General features: G+C 60.0%; 5 protein-coding genes across 7 annotated transcripts; 2 read left to right on the forward strand and 3 right to left on the reverse strand.

Moving 5' to 3' along the window:
* Positions 1-558: 558 nt before the first annotated feature.
* CHLRE_04g224883v5 (uncharacterized protein) lies at positions 559-4,952 on the reverse strand. The gene is made up of 2 exons (XM_043061969.1): positions 4,201-4,952; positions 559-4,087 (listed from the first exon to the last, which is right to left on the reverse strand). Exon 2 carries the CDS (start codon positions 4,079-4,081, stop codon positions 2,603-2,605), a length of 1,479 nt encoding a protein of 492 aa, XP_042925321.1. The 5' UTR covers positions 4,082-4,087; positions 4,201-4,952; the 3' UTR covers positions 559-2,602.
* Positions 4,953-5,251: 299 nt separating this feature from the next.
* CHLRE_04g224899v5 (uncharacterized protein) lies at positions 5,252-8,032 on the reverse strand. The gene is made up of 2 exons (XM_043061970.1): positions 7,247-8,032; positions 5,252-6,845 (listed from the first exon to the last, which is right to left on the reverse strand). The coding sequence occupies exons 1-2, from the start codon at positions 7,350-7,352 to the stop codon at positions 6,583-6,585; spliced, it is 369 nt and encodes a 122-aa protein (XP_042925322.1). The 5' UTR covers positions 7,353-8,032; the 3' UTR covers positions 5,252-6,582.
* Positions 8,033-8,415: 383 nt separating this feature from the next.
* CHLRE_04g224915v5 (uncharacterized protein) lies at positions 8,416-13,627 on the forward strand. The gene is made up of 7 exons (XM_043061971.1): positions 8,416-9,137; positions 9,189-9,551; positions 9,740-10,033; positions 10,311-10,645; positions 10,799-11,046; positions 11,207-11,427; positions 11,929-13,627. Exons 2-7 carry the CDS (start codon positions 9,263-9,265, stop codon positions 11,952-11,954), a joined length of 1,413 nt encoding a protein of 470 aa, XP_042925323.1. The 5' UTR covers positions 8,416-9,137; positions 9,189-9,262; the 3' UTR covers positions 11,955-13,627.
* Positions 13,318-17,872, reverse strand: CHLRE_04g224931v5 (uncharacterized protein). 3 transcript variants are annotated; one of them, XM_043061972.1, is made up of 7 exons: positions 17,642-17,872; positions 17,370-17,426; positions 16,890-17,100; positions 16,536-16,754; positions 15,893-16,392; positions 15,462-15,732; positions 13,318-15,242 (listed from the first exon to the last, which is right to left on the reverse strand). In XM_043061972.1, the coding sequence occupies exons 1-7, from the start codon at positions 17,767-17,769 to the stop codon at positions 14,760-14,762; spliced, it is 1,869 nt and encodes a 622-aa protein (XP_042925324.1). In that variant the 5' UTR covers positions 17,770-17,872; the 3' UTR covers positions 13,318-14,759. The 3 variants fall into 3 exon arrangements, with proteins under 3 accessions (XP_042925324.1, XP_042925325.1, XP_042925326.1); XM_043061973.1 differs by having other exon boundaries at positions 13,657-15,242; XM_043061974.1 differs by lacking the exons at positions 13,318-15,242; positions 15,462-15,732; positions 15,893-16,392; positions 16,536-16,754; positions 16,890-17,100 and having other exon boundaries at positions 17,318-17,426.
* A 200-nt stretch (positions 17,873-18,072) lies between these two features.
* On the forward strand, positions 18,073-21,047 carry CHLRE_04g224947v5 (uncharacterized protein). Its single transcript, XM_043061975.1, has 6 exons — positions 18,073-18,861; positions 19,048-19,121; positions 19,262-19,500; positions 19,634-19,828; positions 20,009-20,080; positions 20,277-21,047. The coding sequence occupies exons 1-6, from the start codon at positions 18,254-18,256 to the stop codon at positions 20,415-20,417; spliced, it is 1,329 nt and encodes a 442-aa protein (XP_042925327.1). The 5' UTR covers positions 18,073-18,253; the 3' UTR covers positions 20,418-21,047.
* The last annotated feature ends 778 nt before the right edge of the window (positions 21,048-21,825 follow it).

Consider the following 21,825-nt stretch of genomic DNA (forward strand, 5'->3'; position numbering starts at 1 on the left):
TAAACAACGTTTACCCAGCACGCCTAATTCCCGTATTCCCGCCCGCTGGTCGTAGTCGAGCTCACCTATAAGCATGGGAATGGAAAGGCATTGGGCGGCAGCACAGAAGTGTCACGGACATGTGAAATGGCAGCGGTGGAAGAGGGCGGCGTGCAGCAAGCAAGCTATCTAATGTCCTAACACGTGTGTGTGTGTGTGTGTGTGTGTGTGTGTGTGTGTGTGTGTGCGCTTTGAGTTGGGTACATGGGAGCCACGCGCCCACGCGCCCTGCAGCTACTGCTCTCAATCGCGGCGCAAGATTGGCGGGCACTTGGATGGGCTGTTTCCACCTGAAAGTGCGAGACTACCATAAGGTGGCGAGCCGATGCCAAGCTGCAAGAGGGGCGGGTCACGCGGGTGTGGCCGTGTGTGGCAGCGGTGAAAGCCCCCTGGTCCACCCTTGACTGGCTGGCACGCTGTATGCAGGGAGACAGGGAGAGACAAAGTGCACGAAAGATTCGTCCATGGAGTTGCTGTGAACCCTCTGTAGGGGGCTAGGGGCATCGCCCGTAAACACGAAGATTGCATTGGTTACAAGAGGGACTAGAGGGACCTGCTGACGCAGTTCACGAGCCAGTGACGTGGAGAACGAACACCCTGCTCTGGACCCCAGGGGCGTGCCGCCTGCAACGCCGTCGGCCTACTCTAGCTCTAGTAGGCTTGCGAATAGAGGTTACATGTGAAGGCTTGCTCCCATAGGACGCTCCTCCCGCCATCCCGAACGTGTTACTGGGTACTTATTACTTACTAGGTTACTTATCGCCCGTAAACACAAAGCCACTGAATTAGCCTGTGTAGCGGCCTCATGGCCAAGATGCGGAGCACCCGATTGAAGATGCGGAACACCCCTTTCAGGTTGTGGGGCAGCCCGCTGGCAGGGCCCCCCACACCCAAGCCCACACATCACAATGTAAGAATAGAGAAAGCATCTCGGCAACAACTAACCTCAAGCCGCCGGGCATCGCCACTCTGCACCGGCTGTCCGACCCGCTTAACCGGTGCTGTAGTGCCATGGGTTTTGCTTGTTTCAGCAGCATTGGTTTACTAAACAACAAAACAGCTTCATAACCTGCGACTTCGCACGTCCTAACAAACCGAGATTCAGGGGCTCTGAGCGTCTGACTCCACACATATAATTCCTGTGACAAACACCTCTACGACGGGCTGCCCACGCGCCAGGCAGACTGTGGGCACAGGGACACTGCGCGCTAGCTGCTGCTGAGCAAGTAGGTGAAACAACTACATACGCACCCATAGCGGTGGCCATGGGAACACACGCCATGCATGCCCATTCAGTTTGCTAACATCTAGGCCTGAGATGGTCCCTCCGTTGCCTTGCCTGCTGACTGTTGCCGTCCCTACTTGTAGCCTCGCTTGCCATGTTGTAATTTGTGAGAGCACAGACGAAGCCGTCGTGTCCAATGAAATGCCGCCGCAGTGACCAAAGGATGGAGCGGGTAACCAGCATGTTCAATCATCTCAACACCCGTGCCTCAAATAGCGTGAGCAACGTTGCAAGCCCTCATACGTGCTGCAAGCCTCCGCCATCCTCCGTACACACGTGTGGGGAGATAACATGTTGCCCATGGCAGCGTACGCTAAGGGGGGGGCGATCCCGACAAGGGCACATCGCAGCACCCCTGCATTGACTCCGCCCCTCCATGCATCCAAGCAGCCTGAGTGCGTGACGAAGCTGAGTAGCATGAAACCGAGTTGAGCCCATGCAATTATGCTGCGTTCACAGCTAGCACAATTTGGGATACAACCAAGCAACCCGGACAAATCGCAACTAACGGCGCGACCAGCCCACACCACGGCACATCATCGGCACGAACACACATGTGCACGCACAGTCCGCACGCACACGCATGCAATTCTTGAGTCTTGACTAGAACATTTCCTTTCGAAGGCAACCCAGAGCCCACGCACACCCGCCATCCAGGCGCGAAGTGAGGGGTCCATCCATCAACAGGCAGGCAACGCGTCGGCACCCAAATCCCCACGCCATGCGCCACGGTGCACCACCATCATCCAGCACGCCTGCCCCCCGCACGAACATTGATGAGGCCACCACGTACGGCCATACCCTAGTTGTTTGCAATCAAACAGATTCAGGTTTTAGCAGGGATCGCACGAAATTGTCAAAGAACCGGTGCATTTGTTCAGCACGGGGCTGGCCAGCTGGCCTGCTGCTAGCAGCATGCGCGACCGAAACATTTCCGGGCACGTGCTTGCGTGCAACCCGCCGCCCAGTCCTGCGCATGCCGCCGGCTTCACAGAGTTCGATAACAGTTTATTAATATGCAGCGGCAATCCATTCATTCGTACTGGCAGCGCGCGGCTGCTGCCGCTTATCCGGATTTTCACAACCATGAGAGCGCAAGGCCGCACGCAAGCAGAGCGCTGCATATCGTGATACCGGCAGCTAGCCCGGTAGCCCCACAAACCCCGCACGCAAGGGCAAAAAAGCATGCTGGGCCATCGTCCGCGTACCGGCGGTGGCCGCTGCGTGCGTTATAGTAGCAGCACACGTGCGTTGGCTTAACCCTACCTGCGCTTAACATCACACCACAAGATCCAAATCCTGGAGCACCTCCTCCCAGCCCACGTATCCCAGATCCAGCACATGCTCGCAGCTGGGTTGGAACGGAGAATCCCCGCTGCTGCCCCCGCAGTAGTCCTGCTGCTCCAGCAGCCGCGCCGCCTTTGCGATTGGATCCTCGACCAGGTCCGAGTCGTACCGGTGAAGCACCTGGTGACGCGATGCGGTGGCGGCAGCGCGGCCGCTGCCGTACACCACTTGGAGAGGCATCGACTCTGCTGCCGTTATGGAGGGCGAAGACACGGCAGAGGCAGCGGCCCCGACGGCGGGCCCGGAAGTGGCGGGGGCGGTGGGGTAGGAAGATGCCGGGCAGGAGGCAGCGGCGGCGGGGGCGGGGGCGGAGCTGGGGGTGCTAGTCGTGCTGGCGGCGGCGGCGGCGGCGGCGCCAGCGGCCGGCGGCGGCGACGGCATGAGCGCCGCTTGCTGCAGGCTGCTCAGGACCTCCGAGTGGGAGAAGTAGGCGGGTGTGAGCATCCATGGGTTAAGGTGTCCTGTTGTTGCCAGTGGACAGCCGGCAGCTGGCGCCGCCCCCACTGCCGCGGCGGCGCCGCCGCTGGTGCCGCTGGTGCCGCTGGTGCCGCTGGTGCCGCTGGTGCCGCTGGTGCCGCTGGTGCTGCTGAAGCTGTGGCTGCTGATGCGCAGCGAAGCCGGCGGTATCGGCGGCGGTGGTAGCAGAGCCGCCACCGCCGACGCCGGGGCCGCTACCCAAGCCACTGCTGCTGCTGCTGGCTGCTGCTGTGTGCCTGCCGTTGCCTTTCGCTTCCTGCTGACCGCCGCCGTGGGCACAGCAGGTGCAGTGCCGCTTGCGGGGCGGCAGGGGCCGCCGGCGGAGGAGGAGGGCGAGGAAGGCGCGGCAACGTAGGCAGCGGCGGCGGCGGCGGGCACGACGAGCCGTCCCATGCTGGTGCCGCGGCTGGAGTGGAGCGCGCGGCGGCGGCTGCCGCGGCCGCCGGTATTGGGCCCAGCGGGTGACGACGACGCCAGCAGTGGCGAGCTACTGCACGGCTGCGGGCTGCGGCGGGCGAGTGGCAACGCCGACGCCGACGCCGATGCCGCCGATGCCGACGCCGATCGCGATCCCGACACGGACGCCGGTCCTGAGGACACCAGGTGGCTACGCTGGCGAGCCCAGATCAGGGGATGCTGCGGGGGCGCGGGCGCAACGTCGCCATCGGCGCCGCTGGCAATTGGACATTTTGCAGCGACGATGGGCACGACGCCCGACATGCCGACGCTGCCGGCGCCGCTGGGCCGCGAGGAGGCCACGCAGACAGCCGCGATAGCAACAGTGTCTGTAAGAGTGATTGCAAGCTGGGGCTGCACATCGGCGCAGCTCGCCGTCACCGGGCGCTGCTGCAGCGAAGTAATCAGACAATGTCCGGTCGTTCGGTTGACGCTCCGCAGGCGCGCCAGCGCGTGCATTATCTCTTGCGATAGCATCTTTGACTGTGTATGGGGAATGAAGCACAGCTGCTCAATAATGAGCTGCGGCAACGCACGCCAAGAAAACAAAACCAAGACACACTTCCACCCCGGCGGGAAGCATACACCCAGCGCACCGTGTCAATGAGGGCTTGAATGTGTGCCTGCATGCCCTTAGACAGCTGAATTTGCTGCATGGTCTGCAAATGCAACGCCGCCAGGACTTGCGACTCAACGCTGCAAGGGCTCGTCATTTCGATTGTCTAGAGCTCTAATCACAGAACTCTTATAGTGTTCCAATAATCAAGCTGATAAATTTTTAACGCAATGTCATGATAGTTATCCAGCAGCAGACAGGGGCATGTGCAGTGCAACATAAACGCAACAGTCAGGGGCGGTGGATGAGGTCCGGCGCTTGACTCTAGGAATCTGTTTCCGCTCTGAACAGCTTATAATCATGCATAGCATGCATAACACAGCCGCTTCACCGAAGCTCTAGGTAACTCAAGACGCCGGCGACAATCACAAAACGGTCGGTCCCGCCCAAGTCCAGTCCCGCCGGGCCGGCGTCGGGCGCCGGTACAAGGTAATGTTGGATTGACTGTTATACGCGGCAAAACGCAGTTTAAAGGACAATTTGTTTGCTCGCAACATTAAACTGTCCTAATCAACGGTCGTAGACTAGTAGAGTGAGCTCGCGGGTCCCCCGTGGCGGGCCTCAGACCAGCTCAGACCTGTGCCAGCGCAGCGAGGCGCAGCGGGATGCCAGTCAACAGGGGGGGGGGGGGCGGAAGCATGTTCCTTGTGAGATACCCAAAGGCGCACGCAAAGGCGGATACTCCGCTCTCGCGCTATGAGCTTCTCCACGCTTCGCGTTCTATGGCGGATAGCCCTGGGTATATGGGACATGAAAAGGCAAAGCAAGTGTCTAATGTAGTTGCGGCCTGATAAACAAAATTGCACCCAGCCCAGGCACCGACGATCATGGAAATGCGTCGCCCCCACGCCGGAGACTGCCCGGCCGGATAGCCCTGGGTGTGCGGGCCCGTTTCGGCGGGCCTACGGGGCACGCGTGGCCTCTCGCGGACCCTATGCATGGAACCCAGGTGCGGTGTGATGGATCCAGCCAGGTGTCTGTGTGGCGACATCGCGACATGGCAGGATTGGCACTTTGGCAGCAGCGGATTGGCAGCTCCCCCGTTACACACTGCAGCTCCCCCGTTACGCCGCAGGGCGCCGCGCGGGCCCCAGACCTCATCCTTGCCATCGGCCCCATGCTCACATGATGCCCCCTCCCCCCTCCCGCAGGACGTCTTCCTCTTGCCCACTTGCCTGACTTGGCCCAATTTACAGCACTACCGTGTATCCCTCACCTTTCACGGCATCCTCTAGGCCCCAACACCACAGCTGCTCATCAGGTTTCGAGCTCCCTCCACCCCTGGCTCCCTTCACCTGCCTCCGAAGTCCACATCCCAACAGACAAAGCAAGCACAATCACAGCGCATGAATAGTGCAAACCCTGATTGCTTCATGCGTGCAACATGTGCACGACAGGAAGGCGCGCACAGCTGCAAAGTCGTCATACACGTTGTCGGTGTCACACACAAGCAGACAGGCCCGCCTCGTGCCTGCCGTCAAAAACCCAACCCGCTCGAGGCCGGCACCCCATAAACCTACCTTGTTTGCTTGCGTCTCCCATTCACTTTGTTTACGCAACAATCCTCACTGTGTGCCATGTGCCAATGTCAAACCTCGAGCGACATATAGGGAGCAGTCGGGGCCATGTATCCAAGCCACGCAGAGGCCCAGCCGAAGGCTCACGGGTCCTGTGCCAGTGGTTAGATTGTACGTATGGTGCTATGCAAGTAATGCAAAAGCCCGTCTGAGATTGTGAGGGCGTGGCCAGAGCTACCGCAGTTGGGGCTACAAACAGTCCGAATATACAACATTTGTCATGCGGGTTCGAAACAAGTCAGGATTCAGGACGCGCGCATAAAACCAGAGCCGGAGCCAGTCAACAATAATGGCTTGGGTGCATGGGTTTGGTCGCGAAGCGCGCGGATCCCCGAATGTCAGTGCGAAACGCGGCCTCACGGGAAAGCTACCGGTGTCATTATTGCGATTGTGTTAACACCCCCATGCCAACAGCACCCGTAGCCCTTCACACCGGGCCTTGATGCCCAGCACGTTAAGGGACTAGCGTAATTGCTTCTTATTACCGTAAGTCCTCCCGACCCCCAACCGGGCCTCGCTCCGCGCACACAAGGTAAATACTGGACTCCATGATACCGTATTGCCACGCTGCAAGATGTGGACTTATTTCTCATGGCTTAACGACCGTGCCGGCATAAAGTTTATAACGGGGCCTCTCCGTGCACGGAATCGCCCAACACACCGCTCCCTTCCCTCGCCCCAGACCTCATCACAGCCATCTCTCTACTTCCTCTCACACATTTGTTTTCCGTTCTTGCATCCAACCACTCATGCTCACATGCTCATTCGCAATCCTGAGATCCTCCTCATGAGGGCTCCCAGTCGCTATCCAGCTGCACCGGATGCGACAACATGTTTGCCCGGCTCACTGCACAACTGCCATCCGCCAGCTGCCGCAACAGCTGCGGCGACACGCCGCCGCCGCCACTGCCGTACTCCTGCTGCTGCTGCTCCTGGTACTGTTGCTGGTGCTGCGGCGACGCCAGCAGCCCGTGCGGGCTGCTCAGCGGCCCACGAGCATACGGCGACCCAGCACCGGCGCCGGCTGTTGCACCGGCGCCGAAACCGCCTGGCAACAACAGCCCGCCATCCGAGGGCCGTCTGAAGTGCAGGCGACGATATGACTAGTCACGTCAGTGGGGTGGACACGACTTTTCGCATTGCTAGCTGTTGCATTTTACTGTAAATATAAATTAATTGGCCAAGGAGGGCGTGGTCAAGTGCCACATCCTCAGCCCCACCGGCGTGCACGCGTGGCCCAAGATGTGGGCCACCAAGCTGGAGGCGCAGCTGCAGCTCATGTTCATGCCCACCAGGCTGCACCGCCGCCCGCTGCACCAGGGGACTTGCCGCAACTACAGTACCGCCCCGGGCATCACCGGCGTCATTGAGCTGACGTCGGCGTTCTATCGCATGTACCCCAACGCCACCTTCGTGTTCAACAAGGAGACGGCGGCGAAGGGCACCTACCGCGGCGAGGAGGAGACGGCGGCCAGCTGGTGGCTGAAGCACGTGGGGTGAGTGGAGCGTGCGCCGCCTTCCCATGGGCGTAAAATTGGGGGTGGGGGGCCCACATGGGCCTCTGTCGGGGCTCGCCACAAGGAGCCCAGCAGATCTATCCCATGGGGTCTCCCCAGTGGGCCGCCAGTCTTGCGCTGGTGGGCGGGTTCATCCCCGCATAGGTCAAAATTGGAGATCTATCTATCACCGTTACTTGGGCTATGGGCTATGTCCCCGCCGGGCCCGTCGGGAGCCGGTACAAGATAATGTTGGATTGACTGTTATACGCGGCAAAACGCAGTTTAAATGACAATATGTTTGCTCGCAACATTAAACTGTCCTAATAAACGACCGTAGACTAGTAGAGTGAGCTCGCGGGTCCCCAGTGGCGGGCCTCAGACCAGCTCAGACCTGTGCCAGCGCAGCGAGGCGCAGCTGGATGCCAGTCAACAGGGGGGGGGGGCGGAAGCGGGGTAGCATGTTCCTTGTGAAAGACCCAAAGGCGCACGCAAAGGCGGATACTCCGCTCTCGCGCTATGAGCTTCTCCACGCTTCACGTTCTGTGGAGGATAGCCCTGGGTGTGCGGAACCGTTTCGCACTGTAACGACGGGAAACTCGCGTCTCGGCGCGTCTCAGCGCGTCCGAGCGCGTCAGGATGCGTCAGGGGGCGTCTGGCCGCGTATCGTGACGCGAGTGCTGAGACGCGAACAGTGACGCGAACTACTTTGAAGGGGACCCATACCGTGGTGCGCACGGTGTTTTACACTAGCCTATACTGCTATTGCGACAAATGTAGCCTTGCCCGGCAGTATGTGGGCTGTCATGGGCAGATTGGCCCCTGCACCTGCGCCTGCTGCCGCAAGCCCCTGCACCCCTGGCCCTGCACCCGGGCGGGCTGGCCAGCCCCGCCTCTGCCCCGTCGCCCCAACCAACCTTTAGGCGCAGTTCAGCCAGCCTGCGCCAGCCAGCCGATATGTGCCGATACTGCTTACAACAAGCCTATAAGCCTAGATACAGTAAGCAAAGGCATTGGCACAGGCGAGCATCGGTGACACCGGTGCAATCGGTCGCCCACCACCAAGTATTTGCCCCTTGCCTCGTTTGACCGCTATTCTCTTGAAAACATAAACATGACTGACGAACTCATGAATCACTCATGATACGTCTGCCAACGGGCCTTGTTCCGTTGGTGGCGGCCTGGGGCCTTCAGAGCGCGCTTCACAGCGGGCTTGTATGGCTCCAGGCCGACCAACCCACCTCAGCGCTTACTGCGCACGTAGTGCTGTCAATGTTAACATTAGTGTTAGTGCTGGCGGCTCTGGCAACGGTTCACCTGAGCTTTGCTCCTCGCGCTATCAGCCAAAGTTCACAAACGGAAGAGCTACAAATCTTCATTAGGCTTCCTTCAGGGCAACTCGTCACGTTCGTGGGACCTGTCGATGCCACTGTGGGCTCTGTCTTCGACTTTATCGCTTCCACGACCCTCTTCCATCTAGATAACAGCCGGATATGGCGCTTGGTCGCGCGCGGCGGCGACACGCTGCTGGAGCGTTCGACCGTGCTGGCACGTCGTGGCCTGGCGTCCGGTTCCGAGCTGCAAGTGCTCGCACGGCTAATGGGTGGCACTCCAAAGAGAAGGCCATCAGCACCCTCAGGTATAGTTGTTGGGAGTCAAGAGGCTTGGCACGGCAAAGGACTTACAACCACACCGTGTGCACGCAGACAACTGGCTCAGCCTCCACCGCTTCACCCGCTTTCGAAACCACTTCGGAGACCCCGTCTACACGTGCACCAACCCTGGATGCCGTTCGCCAACACAGTTGAAGGATAGAGCGGCTTGCTCTCGCCACGAAAAATGCTGTGAGGGTGCACCTCGGGACCTCCCTCTCCCTGCCGGTACCGGTGGCGAAGGCGGCCTAGGAGACGCTGACTTTCCTGAGGGAGGGAGGGATTCGCCTGCGGGTTCTGTTAGTGAGAGCGACAGCATGGACACTAACGGTAGCGGCACCGGCAGCGGTAGCGGCACCGGCAGAGGTAGCGGCACCGGCAGCGGTAGCGGCACCGGCAGCGGTAGCGGCACCGGCAGCGGTAGCGGCACCGGCAGCGGTAGCGGCACCGGCAGCGGTAGCGGCACCGACGGCGGCGGCGGCGGGAATGTTGGCAATGGCAGTGACAGGAGTGGTGGTGGCTACAGTAATAGCGGCAGCGCCCGGGTGGACAGCGACTACCTATACTCCGATGAGGAAGAGGAAGATGCTGCTGACGCTGAACCGGGTAAGTATCGCGCAGGTTGCGGTCCTCCTTTGCGCGCCGCAAGCCCGGGTCTGGGTGCTGGGTCATGCCTCTGTCCTGGGGTTCTCGCTTCCGGACATGGCTTATGTTCAGATCGTTGAGGAGCGACATCTAACTTTGCATTACCCTGATGTCCCGCCCAACCCTGCCCCCCCACCCCCAATCCACAGGTCATTTCCTGGCGGCAGCTCTACACCGCGTTGTGGCTTCTCTCGACCAGGACGACCCTGCCAACATCAACACCATTGAGCTGCTGAATGCTATTCTGCAGCAATTCGGGCACCTGGCGCCTGTTGACGGCGACGGTGATGCTGATGACCAAGCCGGTGCGGTTGCCAACGACCTTGCGGCGCAGGGTATGGTCATGCAACCCACCAACATCTCCGAACTACAGCATGGTGCGCGGTCTGTGCAGCACTTCAAGGGCATCATGTCAGAGCCGCTGTGGAGAACAGGCACTCAATGTAAGTCGGGATGTGGGTCGGGTCGGGTCGGGCGGGGTTGGGACAGCGGGATTTCGACAGGCTTTGACAAGGGAGCTCTGGGGTATGGCGTGGTGGGCGCAGCAGCAGGCGCGGGCAACACTGGAATGGAATGGGTATTGGAACTGCCACTGCAACGCCACGGAATTCTGTGTATGTAACGGCGCACTTGATTGACGCGATGCACCTCCCTTTCCGTGGCTTTCACCCTCTCCGCTGGCACACTACTGCAATTCCGGTACGACACCTATCTGCGCAGCTGCACCTATCACTGTGGGGCAGTTTGCTTACGCTTGGATGAAGGAGAAGATTGATGGGCGCGTACGGGATAATGTTGCGGACCGTCAGCTGCGTTTCCTTCGTGACGTGTGCTTTCCACCTGGCAATAACTTGCCCCCGTCGCTGTACATAATGAAGAAGATGTTGGACATTCCAGACGCACGTGACTTTGAGAAGCACGTTTGTTTGAGCGACAAGTGCTTGTTCCCTGATTTCCCTCGAGATGAGTGGCACCAGCACCTGCAAGATGAGTGCGGCTGCGGCCATCGACGGTTTAAGCCTGCCCGGCCAGGACACCAACCAGTTCCGAACAAGGTACGTTGCATGCTTTACTTGTTGCCCATGCGGAGCCTCCCCATAGCAATAAGTCTCCCCAGGTCTCCCAATCCTGCATGCCCTTGTTCCGTCAACCCTTCTTGACTTCAGTGCCCTTTGCCATGACCGCGTGCACGTGCTGTCTTCCCACAGAGGTTCTACGACTTCGGTGTCGAGAATGTCGTGCGCGGCATGTTCATGGACCCACGGTTCTGCACGTTTCGCGGCACAGGGCGCGACAACAACCCTGACGACTTCTACGGCTCGCGGTACGCGCAAGACATCAATGCCAAGACTTCCGGCGAGTTCTTCGAGCCCGACAGCTCGGCTTACGACCTGGGCTTTGACTTCGGCGAGGTCTTCTCATTCAAGAAGTACAGCTGCGGGATGCTGTTCATTCGGTGCGTGTGACGGACCTCAGCCTGTTGTATAGTATGGGCAATTGCTTTCCTGTGCACCTACAGTGTCTCCGTGTGCATTTGATGTAATTTAGGTATGTGCCTATGCTGTAATCATCACCCACCAGACCTTATTGCTCCCCTCTTTAACTGCTGTCTTCAGGTGCGCGGACCTGCCAGTGACTCAACGCAGCAAGCGCCGCCACTGCTTCCCCCTGATCATCACGCCCGGACCTTCGGAGCCTGACTCAATGGAAGTCTACTTGCGCCCAACACTGACAGCATTCAAGGCCTTCGGGCCTGGCACCGAGGGCATGACCGTGGTGGACGCTGCTTCGGGCCGAACCTTTGGGCACAAGATGTTTCTGGGCGGTATCTTTGCTGGTGAGTGGGCTTTTAGTCCGTGCTGGGGCGGGAGCGTTTGGGGACGGTAGTGGTGGGGCGGGGGCAGGAGTGCTCAGGCGTGGGCGGGAATGCTAGGGTGGTGTGGGAGAGCTGGGGCAGGGGTGGGAGTGCAGGGGCGGGGCGCGGGGCAGGTGTGCTGGGGTGGGGTGGGAGTGCTGGGGTGAGGGCAGGAGTGCTGTGGCTTAGGTGGGCATGATGGGGCGGGGTTGGGCTGGTGGTGGTGGTTCTGGGGTGGGGGTAGGAGGACTGGGGGCGGGAGTGCTTGGGTCCGTATGTTGACCTCTGCTTGGTCTGCACGCAGATACGCCTGCAAACCGGACGTTGAGTCTTTGGCTCTCCCATGCGGCCAAGAACGCATGTGGGCACTGCATGCTGCTGGGAGAGACTGGCCCTAACGGCCATGGTACATACTTTCTGGGGTACAACAAGCCGGCGGACATCAACACAGCGCTGAACGTCCTGTTGCCACCTGACTGTCAGATGCCAGAGACTGCACTATGCGGTGACAGCAGGATCCGGATCTCTCATGCGCACCACATGGATCGGGCACAGGTTGTGGAAAGTAATCATGACTTGGCATCGGCGCTGGGTTGCCATGGCATTTCCTGCATAGCGAAGGAGCTGTCGTACATAGACATGAATAACGTGTGGGTTGTGCCCATAGCGCATGCAGCTCTGTTCGGTGTCATCAAGAAGTTCTGGCACTTTGTGCTGGGCGAGTCCGTCAAGAAGGCTGAGAGTGACTTTGTGTTAAGTGTAGAGGCTCGTCGCAGAATGACTGCACGTGCATCCCATTTCATCATTACTAATGACTTTAACCGACCCTACCGTGACATTGTCCCCTGCTCGTACTGGACCATGGAAGAATGGCTGCACTGGACGGACTGCTTCTCCCTATACGTCCTGCACTCGCACGGAGGGGATCCTAATAAAGTTGTGATGCCGGTAGTTACACGGAAAGATGATGCAGGGCTGGATCGTGAGTTTGACCTGGGGAGAATGTGGGAGATGTTGCGCACGGCCATGCTGCATTATCTGCGGTATGACCAATTCTCGGAGGCTGCGTGTGACAGTGCAGCAGTAACCTTCAAACAGTTCTGCTGTGACTCGGAGCTCGTGTTTGGCATGAAGTTTGCTACCTACAACATGCATCTACTGGCATGTAGGCTACGCGAGCAGGAGCGTGCACGTGGGCACGTGGCGTTTGCAACTGAGTTCTGGGTCGAGCGCGGTGTGCAGCAGGTCAAAAGTGGGGTCAAGTTCCGCACAACCAGGTGTCCAGAGCAAATTATTGTGAGTGGGTTCCTTGCAAGTGCCCGGCTCGCTGAGATGCGAGCTGAGCGTGGCAGGGGAGGTGGCACCGCGGATGGTGGTGCAACCGGGCCAGCCGGGGTAGAGGCCGGCCATGCACTGGCTGCGGGTGGGAGCCAGTACAAGTCATTTGATGAGTGGGTGCCAGATTACCGTGCAGCACACGTCACATTGACGGGGGATGTTTGCGCGGATGTAGAGGATGGTGAGGGTTCCCAGCTGCTTGGGCGCGGATATGTGGCGGGTCCGACCGAGCGGACAGTTGTCTTCGAAGCATTCATGAAGGCTTTTAGTAAAGAGGACTTTGCGACACGTTCAGGTGTGGTGGAGGGTGACTTGCAGAACGCAAGTGTTATTATATTCAAACGTGCACTTGTACGACGTGACCAGGTTTTACTATCTACAAAGTATAACTTGACCACTGCACGTGAGTCATTTTATGTGAAGACTAAGTATGCGCCATCCCTTGACACCCCAGAGGACGATCAGGACGTGTCTGTGTATGTTGGAGAGGTTGCATTCTATGCTCGTGTGCAAACCGTGCGTGGGGTTGTATGCCGTGTGGCGATTTGCGAATTGCATAAGGTGGAGGTGGTACGGCCGCAGTCGTTGTACTATGCTGCAGACTTTAGTCGCCGCAAGGCAACCCCCAACCAAGAACGCCAGCAGACGTTCCTGAACTCGTTCCCCGTGCTATTGCAAGCCATTGACTCGAAGGTGATGCGCTGCAAGCTCGACGAGAATAAAAGTTACTTCATTACGTACCACTTGTTTTCTCAGTTGCCAACCAATGATGGTGATTGGCAAGGAGCAGTGCAAGTTGGGTAGCCGCTCACGCGGCTGATGCAGTCTGTAACATGATGATGTCTTCTGGGCTTGTGTCTTCCGGGGCCGCCAACCGTTCCAGTAAAGAAAACTTCCCGGCTGCCGACAGCGCACGCAGCCCTGCACCGGTGCCGTATGACGATGCAGCCCCAGTCCCCTTCCCGCCGTTCCACTAAAGAAATCTTCCCGGCTGCCGACAGCGCACGCAGCCCTGCACCGGTGCCGTATGACGATGCAGCCTCAGCCCCCTTCCCGCCTTTCCAGTAAAGAAAACTTCCCGGCTGCCGGCAGCGCATGCAGCCCTGCACCGGTGCCGTATGTCAATGCAGCCCCAGCCCCCTTCCCGCCGTTCCACTAAAGAAAACTTCCCGGCGGCCGACAGCGCACGCAGCCCTGCACCGGTGCCGTATGACGATGTAGCCCCAGTCCCCTTCCCGCCGTTCCACTAAAGAAATCTTCCCGGCTGCCGACAGCGCACGCAGCCCTGCACCGGTGCCGTATGACGATGCAACCCCAGCCCCCTTCCCGCCTTTCCACTAAAGAAAACTTCCCGGCTGCCGACAGCACACGCAGCCCTGCACCGGTGCCGTATGACGATGCAGCCCCAGCCCCCTTCCCGCCGTTCCACTAAAGAAAACTTCCCGGCTGCCGACAGCGCACGCAGCCCTGCACCGGTGCCGTATGACGATGCAGCCCCAGCCCCCTTCCCGCCGTTCCACTAAAGAAAACTTCCCGGCTGCCGACAGCGCACGCAGCCCTGCACCGGTGCCGTATGACGATGTAGCCCCAGCCCCCTTCCCGCCGTTCCACTAAAGAAATCTTCCCGGCTGCCGACAGCGCACGCAGCCCTGCACCGGTGCCGTATGACGATGCAGCCTCAGCCCCCTTCCCGCCTTTCCAGTAAAGAAAACTTCCCGGCTGCCGGCAGCGCACGCAGCCCTGCACCGGTGCCGTATGTCAATGCAGCCCCAGCCCCCTTCCCGCCGTTCCACTAAAGAAATCTTCCCGGCTGCCGACAGCGCACGCAGCCCTGCACCGGAAGCTTCCCAGCATCTGAGACACAAGTTTCCCATCAGTACAGTATTGATCTTCCGGCCTCTTGTTTGTTTACCTATGGAACTCATAACAACAACGATACATGCTTGCGACCAGCCGTGCATGGCTGATCCGCCCGCTCAGCACTTCCCACCACTGCCCTGCGCCCGGCGGCCCTTTATAGCTGACTGCGGCAGGGCCGCACCCGCAGCCCGCTTCTGGGATGGCGGATGACATCCAGCCTCGGCCTCACACCCCGCGCTTGCGGCCATGCGCAGGATCTCCGCCTCAAACTCCTCACCGCGCTTGCACATGACATGCAGAGATGCGGTCTTGCCCTCCGCCGCCAACTCCAACCGCCCACGTGCCTCGGCCCTCCCCACTTTCACATCAGACTGGCGTGACACAACGCCAGAGCCCACCGTCACGCCGCACGGCATGCCCGCCTCATCGAATTTAGCGTTAAGTGGCACACGCAAGTCAGCACCGTGCACCACCTGCCGCGCGTCGAACACCAGCAGGTCGCTGTCCTGGGTGCGGGTGTAGGCGCTGACCCCACCAAATGTGAACAGGTTGCGGCTGACATGCGCCGCACGCTCCACATCGTCCAGGAAGTCCTTGCACTGCATGGCGATGAGGGGTGAGCTGTCATACAGCAGGCCAGGGCCATACCCATAAGCGCGCCAGCGAGCCCACGCCCAAATTGTCAAGCACCGGCTTTGGTCAGGGCAATGCTCCCTGGCTGGCATTTGCATCCTTCCTCCACCCGGCCACAAAAACGTTCCGCCGGGTCCCTTCTCCACCCCACCAGCTCGTCCAACCCTTGACGCCTGGCAGCTCACCCGGCGCCCTGTTGCCGACTTCCACAGAGCCAGGAACACGACAGTTGGCGTTGCGTCGTCCGGGTCCAGATGCGGGTGTGTGAAGTAGTCCAGCCCAACCGGAACCAGGCCCCATGGCGCCCCTGTCGCCAGGATTGCAGGCGTACCCGCGACGGTCTCCTTCGCGCTCGTCACGAGGTAGTCCCACATCGCCAGCAGCAGCATGGCGATGCACAGGCCGAACGCACCAATGACCACCCGCGCTTCGTGGCTCCTCGATGTGTGCGCATACCTGTCAAGGAATCAGGCCGTGCACCTTGCATCTGTTGCCAAGCCATCCCGAACGCCGCCCAAAGCCCTCGCCTCCCTGGATTTCCCCTCAGGTTCCGCTCCACCACCGCTACGCACGCCCCTCCCTCCCTGCCATCGCTTGCCAGTCCCATACCACTCACATGGTCACGCGGCTCGCCTTGTTGGTCTGCACATGCCGGTAGCCTGCCATGTGAGTTTCGCCGCCACACTCTTTCAGCCGACCACGGGGGACCTTCTTCAGCGTCTGCGCCTCCATCAGGCGCCGCTGCATGTTGCGCGCCGCTCGCACCAACACCGGGTACTTGCTCTGCATCACCGGCCCCGGCACATACAGGACCAGGAGGACTGGGTTGAACACGCCGTCAGTCCCCGTCATGTCAATCCAGAACAGGCATGCCCTGCCCGTCATGTCCCAGTACACGGTCAGCGCTAGCTCCGCTGATGTGCGGGGTCTCCCCGCAGATTGCGCCTCCAGGTCCAACGCCGCACGAGCTTTGGCGCGCGCATTGCACGCGTCGAGCACGTTCGGCCGCAGTTGCCGCACGTTGCCTCGCAGTAGGTCGCGGAGGGCATCGGGGACTCGCAGGGCGATGTACAGCTCCCTCAGCAAGGTGCCATCGGTTAGCTCTCCAGCAGCAACCTGGTGCGGACACACGGTCACAAATGGCATTCAAGACATCCAACACACAATTGCAGTGCTCAGGACCCCTGCACACGCGGCCTGTTGGGGGGCCTGGGGTAATGGCGGTCCCACACCACAGATACCCAAAGTTCCCCCCTCACCCCGGGCTCCGGCAGGTCTGTCACAACATCAGTGCCAGAGCGGGCAGCACCAGCACCACTGCTTGCTGCTTCCACATCAGCCATTCCCTCCTTTGGCGTCACCACATTCAATGGTGGTGCAGCCACCGCAGTGCCCTCCACCGCGGCTGCTGCCGTAGTCGATGAAGCTGGCCGCCCATCCTCCACGCCACCGGACTCCCCCTCCTCCAGGCACGCGCCCTGTGCAGGCATTCGTGCATGAGGGCGTACGCATGCCGACCAGGCCCGCCTGCCATCGAGGCCACATCACGTGCATGCATGCATGTCCACATTACGTGCACCCTATGGCCTTGCCGCCCCATCCCGGCTGCGCACCTTCAGCTCCAGGATCGCGGACAGGGACACGATCTCGTTGTCCTCCACCATGCCCATGATGCTCTCCTCCACGTCCGGCGCCACATCCCCCACCTCATCGCCCATTGCCTGGGGCCTGGCCATGGGTGGCAGCTCCAGCCGTACCAGCTTATCCGCAATGCCGGCGAAAAGCGTCAACTTGTCCCCCCGTTCCCTGGCCCTTCTTAGCTCCCTGCGAGAGCCGGCGGATTGTGTGGGATTTCAGTCAGCGCGCCCAGCCCCTCGCGCCGAGGCCTGAGCCCCCACATCCGTGCTCCGGGCAGCCCCTTCCAATTCGGGTTAGCCCGGTCGGCCCCGGACGCCCCCGCTCCCCCCCGCCATGCCCCATCTGAGGCCTCCGCCCAATCCAGGCCCGCCTCCGGCGATGTGACGTACCCCGGCCACCACAGCCCATCCATCCAAGCCCTCCCAACCATGGCCTGTACCTCCCCCCAGCCTCACCTTACGAGCTCCTCCCGGCCGTGACGCCTCCACTTCTCGCCCAGCGCCAACAGGAACCTTGGGGGGCACCCGCGGTGGGCGGCCTTGGAAGGATCCCTCCTCCACCGCTGCTCCTCCTCGACTCGTGCCGCGAGGCATGAGGCTTTAGGCATGCCCGGCATGTCCAGCCGCACAACGCCGCCGGCCCTCGCAAGTGCCGCCCTGCACATGCAGCCCGCATGTGATTTTGCGGAAGTCCCGCGAGTGTCCCCCTTCCCCTCCTCAAATCTCACCTTACTATTACGGCCTCATCAGATGACAGCGACAGCGTCCCCTTCTTCAAAACCGTCTCAGTTATGTCCAAATCCTTGCGGGCCTCGCCCTGCTCCAGGCCAACCTCTTCCGAGCTAGACGGCTCCATTCCTATTAGGTGCTTCTTCCAAATCAAGAGGCACCGGGCCCGCGAACGCCGTTCAACGCGACGTTGCCACCCGGAGCCCTGGGTGGCAAAGTCGGCGCGCCTGTAACTCCGTGGCAGTCAGTGCTGCTACTATGTACTCTTGCTTATATTGTTTATGCCCCACCATTTGCCGAGCCCAAACGCGTGTCTCTGGCTATCGCCCACCACCGGCCCGCCCCCGCCCCATGCGCAAAACCCTACCCCTACCAGTCCCTCCCTTTACAAACGATACGTAGCAGTTTTGCAGGTGTTGAAATTGAAGGTGTTCAAAAACACCAAGAAGGTGATGATGCCCAGGGACTCGAGGGGACCCTTTGGATTCACCCGTTTGAATTGGCCTCCGACCTGAGTCAAACGGGGATGGGAGATGGAATCCATCGTTTGAATGCGCTTTAAATTGCAAGAGAGGGCTTTCGTGCACTACCCTACCTCACAACCATCCAACATGGTCGCCCGTGTCTGCAAGCTCCTTATCAAGGATCCCGACCATCCCAACAAAGTCTACCATCAGTGGGCGACAACGATTTCGCCTGGAACTAAGCCTGAAACGTTCAGGGGGGATCTTCTCCCCGAGACGGACTCCACCGTCAATTACAAGCTCTCTGTGGACCCCGAGGACCCCGAGGACCCCGTGGAGTATTATTCGCCGGAGCAGGTTCTGGCGTTTGCTCTCGAGTACCTGGCCAGCGGCTCTGACGGGCCCGCCTGCCCCCTTCCCTGCGCCTCGTGGGATGCGGAGAAGCAGAGGCTGACCCTCACCATTGTGCGCGAGTCCAAGCAGGACCCCATCAAGAAGCCCAAGAAGAGCAACGCGAAAGAGCCCATCACCCGCGTGCGAACGCCGGACTCTGCGCTGTTCATGGAGGCCGTCCGTCGCTTCTACCCCTTCGCCAAGCGCGGCCCTGGCGAAGGCCCCCGCCTGCTCAACACCAGACTGGCCGCCAATGGCGAGTTGAAAAAGTATTGGCAAGACAAGATGGCCGCGGCCTACGCCTGGAGCCTGAAGCGAGGCATCACGTTGTCGCGCGAAGACTTCCAGGCCGACTGGACAAAGTGAGTTTTTGTTCTTCTGTATTGGCATGGGAAGGACGCTAGAATGCGGAGGAATGTCAGTAGCATGAGCGATGAGGAATAGGGGGATGAGAGTGGACTTGACCGCGTTGACTTGTTGAACTGACCGTAGTTAATTCTTTATACATAATGTTGCTTCATCCTACTACTCTTTCACAACATATCCAGGAAGGCAACCGACTTCAACGCCAAGCGCACCACTTACGAGAAGACGACCGCAGCCGCCCGCGCTGTCAAGGACAGTGAGTCTGCTTTCTAATTGTATATACTGTATAAGCACCTTGCAATGAGTGCGTTGAGAGACATGCGCGAGAGGCAGACTTTGCGTCAGTTTGACCTGGACCTTCTGCTCCATCCTCCATCCTCCACCGCGTGCTTGCAGAGAACCAGCCCAAGAATGAGCGTGGCTGGTACAAGAACGCATGGCGCAGCCAGTGGGGCAAGATGTGGGACGGCTACAAGCGCGACCCTGTGCGCTTCACGGCTGGCGAGAAGCAGACGCTGACGGAAGAGGAGGTCGGTCTTTGCAAGGAGCTTGAGTCTTTGCTGCCAAGCCGGGCTTCCGCGAGCGTCAAGGACGCCAAGGTGTCCTACGGTGCCATCGACGCCGGGGGCCTTCTGGTGGGTTACTTTCTTACATAGCCAGACTGTCAGTGCGTGCTTCGCTTACGAGCGCATCCTTACTGCTGATATGACCAGGCGCGGTTGTTGGTGAATGTCTGTTGCGCTTACACAACTCTGCTGCTTCTTGCAGGGACCGCTGGCCAAGGCCTTGAGCGGCCTCTCTTCAAAGACCAAGCGCTCCTCTCTGGGGTCCACAGGCGCCGTCGACGTCGCCGCCGCACCCCAGCCCAGCCCGCCCATGCCCCCGCCCATGCCCCCGCCCATGCCCCAGTCCAGCCCAGGCGCCATCGACAAGCTGGCCGCGGCGGGTGCCGAGCGCGTGAAGGTAAGACCACTGTGATCATGTTCTCTGCGCGCGTCGTCTAATATGGCTCGCTGCGTAAGTCGTTTACTTCTGCACTGGAGATGGTCCCTTGCGGCATAGGTGCCAGGCACCACTGCGGACGGACCGTCCCGTCGTGCAAGTTCGCTTTCACAGCATTGCGGCACACTTGCTGTCATGCAGGCGCTGGGCGACAAGAAGCGGACGGATGCGAAGAAGCGCAAGGATGAGAGGACGGCCGAGGCGCCAGCTAAGGTGAATGGGGGATCGAGCTTCCGTCGTCTGGTTCAGGGTGTGTGTGGCAGCATTGTTGGTGCTCTCGGGTGGGGTTCAGCAGAATGCATTCTTAATGCATGTGGTTCTTGGTCTACGCCAGTGTACTCTTGCGTGTTTTCTTTCACCAATTTATGATGGCGAATCATTGTTGCGCCTACGCCCCCATCCCATGCAGAAGCACAAGGGCGATGAGGTGGTAGCCCCGGCTGCCAAGGCCAAGACCGATGCCAAGACTGCCGCTGAGGGCAAGGCTGCCAAGGTTCCGGCCGCGAAGGCTGGCAAGGCCGCCAGGGGCAAGGCCGCCAGGGGCAAGTAGACTGCCGATGCTGGTGCTACATGGATTGTACAATGTTCGGACTAGGCCTAGTACGGCTTATTCTGGACTTAGCTACCGAGCATTAGGATGTTTGGACCCTGTGTAGACCACCTAGCGGTAGTATGTTTGGACCCTGTGTAGACATCCACTCCAGCATGAGCGAGTGAGCATTTGAGGACTGCTGTGCTGCATGTGCATGACAGTGAGACTGTGATGGGTGACAGAGCGCCTTTGACTGTGATGCACTTACTGTCAGATCGTAGTTGCGTGGAAAGCGAGTGAGATGGTCGGTTCAGGTAATCCTGAAACATGTGTGCAGCCAGGGTCCGCCGCAGATGTGGGATAGAGGCAGTGTAACGTGCTCTGGAATGAAGAGTTTCATGTGTTTCTCCGTGGATTGTACGGTTCCCCCGTGTTTCTGTTTTCGAATCGCGTCTCAAGACGCAGTGCGTCTCGTGCATCGCGTGTGTGTGAGACGCGGCGCGTCTAGGGTATCAGGCTAGCGTCTGGTGTGACGCATCGCGTTAGCTAAGACGCGCTCTCCATGCAATTGTACCGCGTCACGACTCGCGTTCCATTGCGTCTCGCAGACGCAGTGAAACGCGCTATCTGCAATGGTGCCCCGCTTCACTGTTTCTGGTTGCGTCCCCATCGCGTCTCTCCCGCGTCTCCCCCGCGTTTCCCCCTTAACGCGCAGCGTCTCGGCGCGTCTGACACCGCGTCTCACAGGTCAGACGCGGCCCAGACGCGCCCAGACGCGGTTTCCCGTTGTTATAGTGCGGCGGGCCTACGGGGCACGCGTGGCCTCTCGCGGAGCCTATGCATGGAACCCGGGTGCGGTGTGAATGTGTGATGGATCCAGCCAGGTGTCGGCAAGGCGACATGGCAGGTTGATGGCAGGATTGGCAGCAAAGGATTGGCAGCTCCCCCGTTACACACTGCAGCTCCGGTAGGGTGCCGCGCGGCCGCGGGCCCCAGATCTCGTCCTTGCTATCGGCCCCCATGCCAGGGGGGGGGTAGAAAGCTCAGTTTCTTACCCCATGCTCAAAATTACAGAGCTTTAGGAGAGCATTATGCACGTACTTTTAGTTTTTTAAGGGGGTGTCTGGTGAGGAAGTTCTGGGCCGCCAAAGTTGGGGGGTCGGTCCTCGTCCCTGGGGGTCCGTCGGGTTTCGGGAGCCCATCCTGGCGGATTTCGGGAAGCGCCCCACAAGCAGAACTAGGGGCCAAACGCAGCAGTGCGAGGCTCATATGTGTACGTTATGACGTAATAAGCACAAACCAAGCGTGGGAGGGCTAAGTTGCGCGTCCGGACGTGGACATGTCGGGACATGTCTCCACATTCAACACATGCGCACTGACACAGCTGGGCTCTGAAGCGCTGATGCGCATGAGTTCACGTCTAACA

The sequence above is a fragment of the Chlamydomonas reinhardtii genome, chromosome 4, assembly GCF_000002595.2.
Source record: "Chlamydomonas reinhardtii strain CC-503 cw92 mt+ chromosome 4, whole genome shotgun sequence".
NCBI classification, from domain to species: Eukaryota; Viridiplantae; Chlorophyta; class Chlorophyceae; order Chlamydomonadales; family Chlamydomonadaceae; genus Chlamydomonas; species Chlamydomonas reinhardtii.

What these genes read in the sequence shown, in the direction of transcription:
- CHLRE_04g224883v5 (XM_043061969.1), bottom strand. Translation starts at nt 4,081, where the DNA reads ATGCTATCGCAAGAGATAATGCACGCGCTGGCGCGCCTGCGGAGCGTC.
- CHLRE_04g224899v5 (XM_043061970.1), bottom strand. Translation starts at nt 7,352, where the DNA reads ATGTGGGCCCCCCACCCCCAATTTTACGCCCATGGGAAGGCGGCGCAC. An exon ending in GCCGTCTCCTCCTCGCCGCG is followed by an intron (nt 6,846 to 7,246) that starts GTAGGTGCCCTT and finishes TGTTGTTGCCAG; the next exon opens with GCGGTTTCGGCGCCGGTGCA.
- CHLRE_04g224915v5 (XM_043061971.1), top strand. Translation starts at nt 9,263, where the DNA reads ATGGACACTAACGGTAGCGGCACCGGCAGCGGTAGCGGCACCGGCAGA. An exon ending in GTGGAGAACAGGCACTCAAT is followed by an intron (nt 10,034 to 10,310) that starts GTAAGTCGGGAT and finishes CTATCTGCGCAG; the next exon opens with CTGCACCTATCACTGTGGGG. An exon ending in ACCAACCAGTTCCGAACAAG is followed by an intron (nt 10,646 to 10,798) that starts GTACGTTGCATG and finishes GTCTTCCCACAG; the next exon opens with AGGTTCTACGACTTCGGTGT.
- CHLRE_04g224931v5 (XM_043061972.1), bottom strand. Translation starts at nt 17,769, where the DNA reads ATGGAGCCGTCTAGCTCGGAAGAGGTTGGCCTGGAGCAGGGCGAGGCC. An exon ending in AAGGCGAGCCGCGTGACCAT is followed by an intron (nt 15,733 to 15,892) that starts GTGAGTGGTATG and finishes ATTCCTTGACAG; the next exon opens with GTATGCGCACACATCGAGGA. An exon ending in AGTCGGCAACAGGGCGCCGG is followed by an intron (nt 15,243 to 15,461) that starts GTGAGCTGCCAG and finishes ATCGCCATGCAG; the next exon opens with TGCAAGGACTTCCTGGACGA.
- CHLRE_04g224947v5 (XM_043061975.1), top strand. Translation starts at nt 18,254, where the DNA reads ATGGTCGCCCGTGTCTGCAAGCTCCTTATCAAGGATCCCGACCATCCC. An exon ending in CGCCCGCGCTGTCAAGGACA is followed by an intron (nt 19,122 to 19,261) that starts GTGAGTCTGCTT and finishes GCGTGCTTGCAG; the next exon opens with AGAACCAGCCCAAGAATGAG. An exon ending in CGGCCGAGGCGCCAGCTAAG is followed by an intron (nt 20,081 to 20,276) that starts GTGAATGGGGGA and finishes CATCCCATGCAG; the next exon opens with AAGCACAAGGGCGATGAGGT.